The sequence below is a fragment of the Ranitomeya variabilis genome, chromosome 2 (assembly GCF_051348905.1).
Source record: "Ranitomeya variabilis isolate aRanVar5 chromosome 2, aRanVar5.hap1, whole genome shotgun sequence".
NCBI classification, from domain to species: domain Eukaryota; kingdom Metazoa; phylum Chordata; class Amphibia; order Anura; family Dendrobatidae; genus Ranitomeya; species Ranitomeya variabilis.
The window spans coordinates 801,873,542-801,887,872 of NC_135233.1; the positions used below are offsets into that span (position 1 = coordinate 801,873,542).

General features: G+C 38.4%; 1 protein-coding gene across 31 annotated transcripts in view; it reads right to left on the reverse strand.

The window, feature by feature from the left end:
• Nucleotides 1-1,562: 1,562 nt before the first annotated feature.
• The window catches only part of RIMS1 (regulating synaptic membrane exocytosis 1), a 535,376-nt gene continuing 522,607 nt past the window's right edge, over nucleotides 1,563-14,331 (reverse strand). For 29 of the 31 annotated variants that reach the window (XM_077289909.1, XM_077289904.1, XM_077289921.1 and 26 more), the window contains 3 exons: nucleotides 9,912-10,013; nucleotides 8,265-8,404; nucleotides 1,563-4,225 (listed from right to left, as the gene is read on the reverse strand). In XM_077289909.1, coding sequence (XP_077146024.1) covers nucleotides 4,007-4,225; nucleotides 8,265-8,404; nucleotides 9,912-10,013 — 461 coding nt within the window. In that variant the 3' untranslated portion in view covers nucleotides 1,563-4,006. The remainder of the gene's footprint in view (nucleotides 4,226-8,264; nucleotides 8,405-9,911; nucleotides 10,014-14,331) is intronic. The other 2 variants (XM_077289935.1, XM_077289934.1) reach the window with 1 other exon arrangement.

Sequence of the window (14,331 nt, forward strand, 5' to 3'; positions counted from 1 at the left end):
ACCAGTCTTTCACATTGCTTCTGGCGCAAAAATGTAAGCAGTTCTTCTTTGTTTGATGGCTTGTGACTATCCATCACCCGCTTGATTACATTACAGAGGTTTTCAATGGGGTTCAGGTCTGGAGATTGGGCTGCCCATGACAGGGTTTTGATGTGGTGGTCTCTTAATTTTTGCCAGAGCTGTATATGAAGACCACAAAGCAACAAGAAGAAAGTAGTTTGAATGCTGAAGTAGCATGGAACAGAGGGGGCTTAGGGTGGTTTAGGGGGGCTAGGACAGCTGACAGGTTCCCTTTAACTCTTTAGTAACAATTTAACCTTCCTCCTTTGTCTGAGCTGCATAATAAATAGCGACTTTTTATTACATATCTGACAAATAATCGTATGCAGTAAAGATCACGTTCCTGGCCAAAGTTGCAAAGACTGGCAACTAATTTGAGTTTCATTAATGCACTGTTCATTGGCATGCAATGGGGAATTAATCAACTACAGATGTACTTCAAAATAGATGAACTTTTTATCTTATATTATTCTATGGACTGGACAAAAAAATCCTTTGTAAGACAAATGGTCCACTTGCGAGACATTACGCCAACTAACTGTTATAATATTTGCTGATGAAGTCTGAGAAGGAAAATGTAAAAGAAGGTGGTAAAATGAAAAAGGAAAAACTTCCTTTTCTTTTTCTTTATGTATGCATGTAAAAAAAGCCATCCAGACAATTCGTCATAAGCAGGAAAAAAGTATGTGGAGATGCACACAGTGAATACAGTAAATGTGCACAAGTGGTAATTATGATCAATACACTACATGGTTTTCACAAACATTTAACAAATAATAGAGATGAAGGAAAAATTAACAATTGAGTATTACCACTTTGAGGTTTTTCCTTAGATGTTTAAAAGGGTGTTCTGAATTTATTCATAAATAATGAGGAGGGATAACAGAGGAATGACACAAAGCAAGGGAATTTAGAAAAAAAAAGATGTTCCAAAATTGGACTGGAGATCAGTAATCCTAAAGATCAACTGAAAAGTTCAGAAAAATTGTTGGTGGATGCAACTTCTATAAGATTACATTATAGCCTGGTTTTATTATCTACTCTATCGGTCCTTTTAAATAACAAAAGGGGGGTAATAACATATCATAAGGATTTAATACAAAAACTAGGCTTGATGCTCACAAAAAGCAATCACAGCGTGACTTTCATTCTTCCCAGAGTAGTTTTAAGAACTGAAAGCTGAGTTCTGATTTGTTTTTAATGGCCACATTGTGCTATTTCATCAGCCATAGATTGTTCAGTTGCCAACAGTACCGATTTTGTAGGGACAGTCCCAAAAACAGAACCAGAAAAGGAGCAAGGCTTAGCAAACCCAAGAACATATGTTGATGTTTTCCGCTGTTACTTCGGGGGGAATTTCTGAGGGTTCCTTAACGTGGAGCTTTTATGCACCAATTTATACCAATGTATTCTTTACGGTGGAAAGCAAGTTGTCCTCTTCTCTGGTTCCCTCCAAATGTATGAAAATGAACACGGTTTTAAAGTAAGAGACGACAATAATAGACATGAAAAGTAAATTTTATTAAACATGTTTACATAACATGAGTTGGAAGTTTATTTAAAAGCACAGGGGGGTGTTAAGACAAGTGGTCAAATAGAAAGATACTACCCAATTATAATTAGTTCAGTTGTTTGGCCACTAAGACAGTACATAATCTAGTAGTGCACCAGTGCGTCAGTTCTTCCTGCTCAGCAGGTCAAGCGGTAACCCTTCTATGCCCTCTACAAATGTGGGCATATTGGTTTCAGCCTGTATATTAACAATAAATAATTCACTTGGTGCAGGCAGTATGTCTATGAATCAAAACCTAGTGTGTACACAATTTCTACATGTGTTACAGCCCCACTGTAGGAATTTACACCAAAATATTTATTATAAGGAATTTGGTCCGTACTACGTTACGTTTCCATAGGGTAGAAAATAATGTCCATCTATAGGCATTTAGCACCAGACTGACACATCTAGTCTGGTAAAAACCTGCAAAATGTCTATCAGAAAAATGGATGGCTTAGATTTCTTGGTTATGTCATTATCATTACGGTCAAACTGTACAAGTACATGCAACATACAAGCCAGCCTATGTGGAACTAACACACATTATTAATTAACCTTTTTTTTGTATCTTTTTATTTATTTATTTATTTTTTACAAAACATGCATGCAGCGTTGAATTACTCCATGACATGCTGCTCTACTCGTGTGATCACAAAATCGAATGGCCAAAAAAAAAAAAAAAAAGGAGGGAAACATTATCAATGCATCTGCACAGTCTGCAGCTTGTAGCACACGTACAGAGATCACGAGGAACTTCAAGGCTAAAAAAGGAACAAAAAGAAAAATGCAAAAGGAAATTTTAAGTATTTTCTTTTTTTTTTTTTTCACCCAAAAAAAGTAAAATATTTTGCGTTAAAAAATCAAGCTTTGTGCTTGCATCAATCTCAAACAAATGTAAACGAAAATCTGATAAAAATATTAGTAAGTGCAGAATATCTCAACTGGAATTTCCAGTGATTTATTTTTATTTTTTAAACAGCTCATACCATGCTCTACCCAGGACAGACACGGGTGTCTAAAGTGACACATATGGTAAAGACCTGGATACAGCTCAAAGTGTCATATGCTCATCCCCACCATTGGTCAGCATTACGGGATGTAAACTATACAATTTATACACAGAAACAAACACAGCAACAGGCGAATGGGAAAAGGAAACCAGGTCAGACGGTACGTTGTTATCTGGAAATGCCAAAGGAAGGAATCTCTTACAGCAGCCTCAGCGTGGGTTGCAAACAGACTTCTTCAAATCTCTCCCATGCACAAAACCAAATAAAAAAAGAAAAACATTAAAGCCATAATTTGTACTGCAATCCAAAAATTACAAATTATATGTAGAAAAAAAAATATCTGTAAATATTTTAAACTCTATTTTTTTCTTATTTTTTTTTTTTTTACATTTTTTGATAAAGAATAATCTGACGGAGTCAATCATTCCACAATTTTCCATACTGCAACAAGGAGTAACATAAACACGTTGGCAAAAATGTTGGCAAAACAAAACACATTCTTTCTGGATGAATTAATGACAGCTATTGCTTCCATGGCGATTCTGTAGTGTTAGTCACATCATGTAAGAACAGAGATGCATTTCATTGCACCTGGAACATTTCTACGTGGGTCTGCGTCACGCGACTGCGACTGCTGCACTGCAGCTTCTGCATTTGCCCCCAGCCCTGATGCCAGAGTGTGGGGTTAGTGCTGACAATTGCTGTGCTCCAATAGAATTGTAGCATGCAGTATAATACATAAAATACATCTGTGGCTCCCAGGGGTGAAACACTACAGGAAAAAGCAATGTCAGTAATAATAGGAAAGCACTACATAGCAGTGCTCCTCAAAGTCACCGTCAGGATTTCAGGCCGCGGGGAATATTACATGGAACCACAGCCATCATCATCACTTCTGCAATGCTCAGCTCAAAATCAATTAAAAAAAGGACAAAAAAGCGCTATGTGAGAATTATCACAAATGCTTTTATGAAACTGCTTAACAGATTAACACATTATAAAAAAAAATAATGGAATCAACAAGTATAAAATATGCTGAAATACCAATATGATAACACTGCTTATGGTCTGTAAAAATGTATCACAAACATTTCTAACAGAGTGAAAGCTTCCAGTTTGTAATTCAATGTCACCCTTACTATCCCATTGAGCATGTGTGACTTCAATAGTGCTGAACTGTATATTCATTTACAGTACTCATATTCTTGCTTTTCTTTGCCAATAGGACTCATTTTCAGATCTTTTTTGGATCATTACTACAGGCAAAAAAATAAATGATTGTCTGTCCCCAGCCATACTTTTGATCGTACGTACACCGTTCGGATTCTTTTATTGGGCATTAACATTGTGATTACATCAGGCTAGACTGCCTTCTAGGTTGCTATGACCTAATGGAAGGAGGACCTGTTGAACTTTCAAGAGATGACTGGGAAGCCCTGCGAGTAAGGGGTGTCATGGTTGGATCCACCAATGATGAGGGTGGAAACAACTTATACCATCCGATGACGACACTGGCCAGATCAAGTTCTTCCAGGAGAATCTGTGCAACACCCATGAAACTTTTGTGATCCATCCGGCCATAATCTCCCCAGACAATAACCTTGAAAACAACAAAAAACAAGTTAAATGTTATATGTTGTATTATATTATTTATTCCATTACTGCCTAATTGTGAAAAACATATACAAACTTAAGTTAAAATTCAGTTGATACTAATGTGCTTTGGGGGGTAAGTGGCCTTTATTGCTCTTAAAAAAAATTGAATAAAACTTCTGAAACTTAAAAACTAAACTATAAAATTAAATGACTGAATCCTGAATATATTATAAAATGAGCTTCGTACATCAAGTTCTTAATGTAAAATGTAAAGAAAAAGAACAAAATATGACGGAAATTAAATCAAATCTTTATTTTAAAATAGTTAAAATCTTACTATGGGTTAAGTTAATTTACAGGATAGTTTGGGTACTACATTACATGTTTTAATTTCCTCCTTTTTAGCTTTATTTTTGAAAAAATGTTTTCTACTTTGGCAAACTTTCTTAATTGTTAAGTTTTTTATAAATAACATTTACTGTAAAATGTAATAAACATAAATAAAATGGCGCTACAATTAACATTTCACATTCGCAAGAATGTATGCAGCTCCAATACATTCTAAAAGCATTGTTTTGGAATACCTTCAGAGACAGTTTTAGACAAAATTATAAGTACGGCCACAAATGCTATTATACCATCATGCAGCAAATTTTAGGCCTCGATTCATCAAAGAAATTACGTCATTCACACGTGAGACCTGGTAACACTAATGAATCACATGACACCAGGGAGAGAAAATGGCTAATTGGGCACAATTTGGTCATTTTCACTTAGAGATGTACTCTCTTTTGTTACCAGTAATTTAGACATTAATGGCTGTGTGCTGAGTTATTTAAAGGGAACACCAAATTTGTACTGTTATAGAAGCTGTACACAGACTACTTTACATTGAATCAAAGTCTCATATCTTTAGTGTTGTCCCATGAAAAGATATAATAAAATATTTACAAATATGTGAGGGGTGTACTCACTTTTATGATATACTGTCTATAATACATACACAGGATGAGTATAGAGAATGGACCAGTCCCTCTACTATTCTCTTCCTCCACACTCCACAAGGTGAATGACCTTTGGTTATGAGACCATCTTGTCACCAAATTTCCTTCCATCCTTCTTAATTGGGAAACTGCATTGATAACGTCAGTTCTACATTATCATTATATTTTCTGTATTTTTAAGGCATGTGGTTGAGGGATTAAATTCCACCTAACCTACAGGTACAGTGGCTTGAAAAATTATTCCCTACCATTGGCTTTTTATCTACATTGTTACATTACAACCGATGTTCAAATATTTTTTGTAATACAATTTGTGTGTGATGCATCAGCTCTAAATAGTTTAACTTGGTGATGTGAGAAAAATATAGGCAAAAATACAATTTATGGAATAAAATAAATAAAAATTGGCATGTGCATATGAATCTATTCCTTTTGCTATGAGGCACCTAAAAATTTCTGGTGCAAACAATTCCCTCCATAAGTCACATGCTTGTTGAAATGAAGTCCATCTGTGTCCAATCTAAGGCTAGGTTCACATTGCGTTAGGGCAATCCGTTTAGCGCATAGCGCTAGCGGGTTGCGCTAACGCAATGCTTCCCTAGGGTCCGCGTTCGGTGTCCCCGCTAGCGCAGATCCCCGATCTGCACTAGCGAGGAACGGACCTCAGGCGCGCCGCGGACGCTGCAAGCAGCGTCCGAGGTCCGTCACTCAAATGACGCGACATCGCTAGCGCACGCCCAATGTGGGCGGGCGCTAGCGACGCGCTCACCATTACAGGCTATGGCGGCGTTAACGGACTACGTTAACACCGCGTTATGCCGCGGTGTAACGTAGTCCGTTAAACGCGGTCACATAACGCAATGTGACCCTAGCCTAAGTGTCACATTGTCTGTCAGTATAAACACACCTTTTCTGAAAGGCCACCTAGGCTGCAACTTCATTAAGCAAGAGGCACCACTAACCAAACACCACCATAAAGACCAAGGAGATCTCCAAACAAGTCAGGGGCAAAGTTATTGAGAAGTCCAAGTCAGGGTTGGGTTATAAAAAAATCCAAATCTTTGATAATCCCCCGATCCACCATCAAATCTATTATCATATAATGGAAAGAACATGGTACCACAACAAACCTGCCAAAAAAGAGGGCCGCCCACCAAATCTCTCAGCCCAGGCAAGGAGGGCATTAATCAGAGAGGCAGCACAGAGTCCAAAAATAGCCCTGAAAGAGCTCTCAAGCAGAGACCATATGACCAAATAAGCTTTACACTCCAGAGAGGTGGATTTTATGGAAGAGTGGGCAGAATAAAGCCTTTACTTACATAGAAAAATTGTAAGGCTCATTTTGAGTTTGCCAAAAGACATGTGGGAGACTCTACAAATGTATGTAGGAAGGTGCTGTGGTCAGTGGAGACCAAAATTGAACTTTTTGGCCACGAATGTAAATGCTATGTCTGGTGCCAAACCAACACAGCTCATCACCCCAAGAACACCATCCCCACAATGAAACATGGTGGTGGCAGCATAGTGCTGTGGTGATGTTCTTTGACAGCAGGATCAGTGAAAATGGCCTGAGTCAAGGGGAAGATGGATTGTGCGCAATACAGGGGTACTCTTCAGCAAAACCTGTTTCAGTCTGTCAGTTATTTGAGACTGGGATGGAGTTTCACCTTCCAACAAGACAATGACCCAAAGCATACTGCTAATGAAACACTCAAGTGGTTTAAGGGGAAATGTGTAAATGTTTTGGTGTGGCCCAGTCAGTGGCCAAACCTTAATCCAACCTGTGGTCAGAGTTGAAAATTGCTGTTCACCAGAGGAAACCATCTGACTTGAAGGAGCTGGAGCAGTGTTGCTTTAAGGAATTAGCAAAAATTCCACAGACAAAAATGTGGAAAGCTCATAGAGCCTTATCAAAAGCGACTTGCAGCTGTAATTGTGGCAAAAGGAGTCTCTACAAAGTACTGACAATACGGGGGCTCAGTGGTTAGCACTGCAGCCTTGTAGCACTGGGGTCCTGGGTTCAAATCCCACCAAGAACAACATCTGCAAGGAGTTTGTATGTTCTTCCTGTGTTTGAGTGGCTTTCCTCCGGGTACTCCGGTTTCCTCCCACATTCCAAAGACATACTGATAGGGAATTTAGATTGTGAGCCCCATTGGGGACAGTGATGATAATGTGTGCAAACTGTAAAGCGCTGTGGAATATGTCTGCGCTATATAAAAATAAAGATTATTATTATTATTACTGACTTTAGGGAGGTGAATAGTTATGCACACTGAAGTTTTCAGTTATTTTGCTATTTGGTGTTTGCGTCACACTAAAGGAAACCAAATGTTGACGGTTGTAGGCAGGTTCTTTTTAGATGAACTGAAGCAAACACTAAAACAAAACAGTGAAATTCCAGGATGTGAGGTAGCAAAACACGAAAAAATGCCAAGGAGGTGAATAATTTTGCAACTCACTGTATGTAGGTCTCCCAAGGGGCCACTTTGGACATTGGGCCTTAGGCAATTACCCAGTAACCATCCCCCCATCCCTCAACACCGACCCTGCATTCAAACATCAATATAATAACATATAACACATATATGATATTTTACTACGGACGTCAATGGCACACTTATACAATTGTATAACATACAGTTACAGTCTTGGTACATACATTTAGAATAAATGCCAGGAAATGTTAGGGTATATCCCGTTTTTGCGTAAGCATAGCAGCACACACAATTAAAATGATATCCCCTGATTTCTGCAGCTCACATCCCAGAGCATTGACATCTTACGATTCTTTGTTTTTGTGTAATGCAGCTACTGTGGAGTAAATCTGTCATGACCTTAATTGCATCTGCTATAATTTATAGTGCATGCTAGATTTACTAAGTTATATCATTACTGAGTATTTTATTTGTACAAATCATGATGGGTGAACATAAACTTTAAATCAGTCCCCTAACTGCACCAGAATACAAGAACTTAATTTTCCAAATTTTTGGCCAGAACACACAACTGTTAGGAACATATATTTAATGAGCTTACCTGGAGGACCTTTCCATTAGGACTGTCTTCAAAAACCAAGGTCTGTTGATAGAGAGGATCGAGGGTTTTCCTTGCAATTCTTGTCTTCTTCTTGGCTACACAAGCTCCATTTTCTAATAGGTACACCTTCACATATGGAGCTGAAAATAATATGAAACATAGTAATACAACCTATATTAATACATTTCACACCTGATGAACACTATACTCCACTATGTTGATTTCAATTGCAGGCTCTGTACAGTATAGCTATGATTAAAGAGGTGTACTATCTACCATGCTATTAGGGCATGATGTGATACATGGGGGTCCATGCTCAGCCTCTCAATCAGCAGTGACCATATATTTATTGTCAACCACTCAGTTATTGTAGATGCGTAAAGTGTAAAATGATATTCTGTCTACAAGAATGGTGTGGAAACAGGCCGCTTTATTGACGAGGTGACTGCATTTCAAAGGGGGCTGTGAAACTAGAATAACACTTTGACCCTTGTATGTCACTGACAATGGTCCTTTTTTCACTGCAGTTGTTTTCCTACCCCTTCTTTGAAGAGCCATAACTTTTTTAATCTTTCATCCATATAACCATATGAGGGCTTCTTTTTTGCGGACCAAACTTGCATACCTTTTTTTACGTGGTGAAAAAATACTGATTTTTTTTTTTACTCTGGCTTGTGTTGTCATTTTTCAAGACAATTTGATTTTTGTAGTCGATTGAGGTATGTTAGGGCTTATTTTTTATGTAGCCCGCTGATGGTATTATTAATACCAATTTGGGGTACATGCAATGTTTTGATCACCTTTTAGTGTATTTTTTAAGGCAGGTATACTGTTATGGTTTTTTTAAAACGTTTCATTTTTTTACACCTTATTGGGAACTTGAACCTGTGTTTGTTTGACCGCTTATTCAATATACTGCAATACTACAATATTTCAGTACATAGAAAAAATCATGGTGTCCTATGAAGCTCAGCCTGTGGGTGGGCTTTACAGAAGTAGCAATATGGCAGTGATAGGAGTCTTCAGCAGGCCCTGGGCTCCCATAATAACATCTATACCACACAATCGTGTTTCGGAGGGGTTAATGGGAGCTAGTGTCCCCCCCATCTGGTTCTTGCTGTTAGAGACAGATGCCAGCTAACATAAAGTATCCGGTATCTACTGTGTATGGAGCGAGCTCAACTCCTGAGGTACCTCCACACTTGTACAGTTAGGGCGGTTTGTGCAGAGGGGTTAAGATTGGCATTTTATGTGTTTTTTTTTTCCCAAATTCAGGGTTGAGTCCCACAGGAAGGATTTGTGTTTCTCAGAAATTTTTACAATGTATTACTTACAGTTTTGCATTCGGAACCAAGAAGGGTCAGAAAGCTGAGGCATAGTTTGACACAGAAAAGTACCCCACCTTCCAAACGTCTGTTATAAAACTGGGGTCTTAAAATGTGGCATAGGGGTCTGGAGGAGAGGCACAAGGCTTGTGTGCTATGGCCTCCTCTACACCCACTATAGCTATGACCCTGCTTTTACATGATGCTTTAATGGCTAGGGGCATGTGTACTGGCATAGACTGGAGTGACAGAACTGGAGCATCAGTAGTTTAGTCAATATGGAGGCAATAATAGGCAATATAAAAATGTTACTTATTCTTACCTGGTGTGGATTTAGAGCCTGGCTTTTGTATGAGACCTCGAGCTCTTATTACTTCAACCTCTAACTGCCCTTTCTTATCCACCATTCCTATCTGAATGTCACCTGGAAGACATGTGAAAGGTCAGAACACTTGAAACCAAACTACCTACTAAATGAGGGCATAGCAAAAATTAAACATGACTTACCTCACTGAACCCATCATATACAAATTATACAAATCCAGGAACTGCTTTAGTCATTAAGCACCACAGCACATACAATACCTAATTGGATCGTAAGTGGTTGGCTTGGGAATAGATTACCATAAGTTTATTGATGTGGAAGAATATTGTTCTAGGAGAGTATACAATGTGTAGCTACAGACACAATTAATTAAAGGGGTTGTCCAATTAATAAAGTACTGTCCCACGAACAATCTGCATTTTAATGAATAGATCTTGGAATAATAGTAATTTCCACAATTAGATGTTTAAATAAAATGGTCCCTGTGCTGAGATAATCTTATACATGTGCCCCTGCTGTGTAATGTGTAATGTCTGTGTCTGACCATACAGGAACATGGACTGATCATACCACAGCTCCTGGGCTGGGGAGGAAGGGAAAAAGAGGATACAGACAGGACAGCAGGGGATCACAGCTGCTTTTTATGTGAGGTAAAACATGTTTAAAACAAACAGTAAAAGTTTTACTTCACAGAAAGAATCAGCTGTGATCCCATGCTGTAATGTCTGTATACTCTTTTGAGACTACTTTGAGCAGCTAGGAATTTCAGAGGTAGGAATTAAAAAGGAAGCACCTGGTTAAAACAAGTGGAGCCATGGAATTCCATGTGCCCCTCCTAAAATCAGGTTCTAGTACTAAACAGCTCACAATTTGGCCTCTTGCCTCAGTAATGCTGAGATAGGGCTTGTTTCCACTTGCGAGAAACACGTCCGTGTCTCGCATGTGGAAACCAAGCTGTGGCGTCGGCACTCCAGCGCGGAGCGTGCGGCCGCATAGGAACACATGGAGCTGCACGCTCCGCTCCGGAGTGCCGGTGCCAGAGCTTGGTTTCCACATGCGAGACACGGATGTGTTTCTCGCAAGTGGAAACAAGCCCATATTGTAAGAAACAGAAAAAGCAAACTGTTTGTAAAAATCACTTTATCAATGATTTGTTTGCTTAGAAACGAGTCAAAATTATTTCCCGATACAAAAATCTTTAATTTAATCTTTATGTACTTAAACACAGACATACAAAAACAAATGTCAAGGTTTATAGATGTTATCTACATACTAAATATTCCCTCAACATTTATTTTCACTTTCAACATGAAGTCAACACATAATGTACAAACATCATGCGTAACAGCAGTGCACATAGGGACAGTGGAAATGTAGACATAACATTTTCTAAAAAAAAAAATCCTAGAGATGCTTCACTGAATTGCATAGAATTACTAAGAATGTGTTTTTTCTGGAATGTTCCTAATTAAAATCAATGGGGGTGAGACATGATACAAAAAGAAGAAAGCCTCTTGGGGAGCACTATTCCTTTGCAGTCAACAATAGGGTTCACATCTGATTTTCCAATATCAAACATATGTAGATTATAAAAAATTTCACAGAAAGTCAAGTAATCTATAAACATATTTGTTCAGAGTGGGAGGAAACAGGAGTACATGGGGGAACCCAGGCAAACACAGGAAGAATATACATACTCACAGGAAATCTTGCCCTGGGTTAGATTTAAACTTAAGACCCCAATGTAGCAAAATTTCCAACCACTAACCACATTGTGAGAACTTAGGGTTGGAGACATAAATACAGTATGTTAACCTGGAGATAGGATGATACTGACAGATAGGTTGCTTGAAGCTGGATGTGGTATTTTGGTGGGAGTGACTGATGCACATTTCTCTAACCTAGCCTACTCTAACCTTGTGCCAAAAAATAGCAGCGATGGATTCTTATAAGCAACTGCTCAGCACGCTGAAAATGAAAATGGTGGAGGCCCACAAAGCAGGAGAAGGCTATAAAAAAATAGCCAAGTGTTTTCAAGTTACCCTTCACTCAGATTGAAATGTAGTTAAGAATCAGTAGCTAACAGGAACAGTAAAGGTAAAAATAAGATCTGGAAGACTAAGGAAAATTTCTGTGAGAGCTGCTCATAGGATTACTAGAGAGGCAAATCAGAACCCCTGCTTGACTGCAAAAGACATTCAGAATGATTTAGCAGACTCTGGAGTTGTGGTACATTGTTCTACTGTTCAGGGACACCTGCACAAATATGGCCTTCATGAAAGAGTCATCAGAAGAAAACCTCTCCTGGATCTTCAACATAAAATTCAGCGCCACAAGTATGCAAAAAAAAAAAAAACCATCTAAACAAGCCTGATGCATTCTGGAAACAAATCCAAAACAAAACATCTAAACCATGGGGGTGGATCAATCATGCTTTGGGGTTGTGTTGCAGCCAATGGCACGGGAAACATTTCACAGGTAGAAGAATTGATTCAATTAAATTTTAACAAATTCTTGATGCAAACATAACACATCTGTAAAAAAAAGCTGAAGTTGAAAAGAGGATGGCTTCTACAAATGGATAATGATCCTAAACACACGTCAAAATCCACAATAGACTACCTCAAAAGGCGCAACATGAAGGATTTACAATGACCATCACAGTCTCCTGATCTGAACATCATTGAAAATTTGTATCTAGACCTCAAAACGACCCAGGAATCTCACAGAACTGGAAGAATTTTCTAAGGAAGACTGGATGAAAATCCCTCAAACAATAATTGAAAGACTCTTTGCTTCAAAATGTGTTTAAAAGCCGTGATACTTGCAAAAGAGGGTTCTACTAGGTACTAATCATGCAGGGTGCCTAAACTTGCGCATCAGCCCATTTTCCTTTTTGTAACTTTTAAAATGTAGAAGATGATTTTTTTTGCCAAAAATGAAAAGGCAATGTGTCATCTTTAACTTTAAGCCTTTTAGAGAACATTTCACCTTCAACTTGCTTAACTGTTCACAATGTTAGTAATTTTGACTAGGGGCGCCCAAACTTTTATATTCCACTGTTTATTGCTTCTGAATGATTTCTATTAGGAAGCTTTGGCTGACATTATACAGGAATTGGGGAGTTCTATGAGGCGGGAGGAAGGTAGCAGCTGGATGTCACTACTCGGGAGGCTCTGAATGTCCTTTGCGACCCTCTCTCAAAGTTGAATATGGCTCTCAAGGTAACAAATGTTGGGAACCATTACTGCAGTATATATCCATTCTGTTCTCTTTCTTCTCCCTCTCCAGAGTTCAGCATGCAGCGGGTACGGAAAGTATGACCATGTGATATTTCAGTTTTTCTTTTCTAATACATTTGCCAAAATTTCTACATTTCTGTTTTTTTCAGTCAAGATGGGGTGCAGAGTGTACATTAATGAGAAAAAAATGATTTTTTTGAATTTACCAAATGGCTGCAATGAAACAGTGAAGAGTGAAAAATTTAAAGGCGTCTGAATACTTTCTGTACCCACTGTGTGTGCTTTTCTCCATCAAATCATATTTTGATCCCATACAGTTTGTTGGATTCTCCCATCCCTAAGGACATACATGTTTTTTTTGTCATCTCCATTTCCTGATCTGCTGTGTACAATTTTGTCTCCTCCATGCTGCTACCTTTAGAGGTGGTCATACATATTAAATAAACCAGCTGAACTCAACGATTTTAGCAGGACCAACTGAGGTGTTTGTGATGTGAATGTCCAGAGTCATAACAAAAGTAGGTGTCAAAGATAAAATGGTAGTAGCTTCATTTCTATTGAAGACACCTTCAAGTTTAGGTGAGCCAACACTGCATGTGAATAAAGTGGACAAGAGGAATAACGATGGGCTGAACTAGCATTTGGCTTATAGCTATTTTAGGTGTCAGATCTATGTCAAATGCAGTAGGACAATTAGCTATGTGAATGAGTTGCACAGATGCTGCAGCAGAAAAATTGCAGTAATTTTTAAATAAAACTAGCTACAAATTTGCATTTAAGAAGCAAATAAACAATGAAAATTTTCAGAGCAAAAGGATCTATAATCTTTAAAGACAATCTGGCTGCCAATAAAATACTTAAGTGACCAAACCAATGGAAAGCTGAGGCATAAGTGATAGACTATTAGGGCCCCCTTTCACATGTCTGGTGATTCCTGTGCAGATAAAAACCAGTACCGATATGATCCGTGTGGCGGTATGTTCGTGTGACATCCATATGTCCGTGGGTAATGCGCGTGATATCTGTATGTCTGGGTGCTGCCCATGACCATGTGTCAGATATACAGAAATATGTCAGTGGGCTATATACCGTAATCAGAGCTTTATGTGCTTTTTTCTGTACTTGTTTTTTTTTTTTTTGTTAAATCAGTTTCCTGGCAAAACTAAAACCATTTG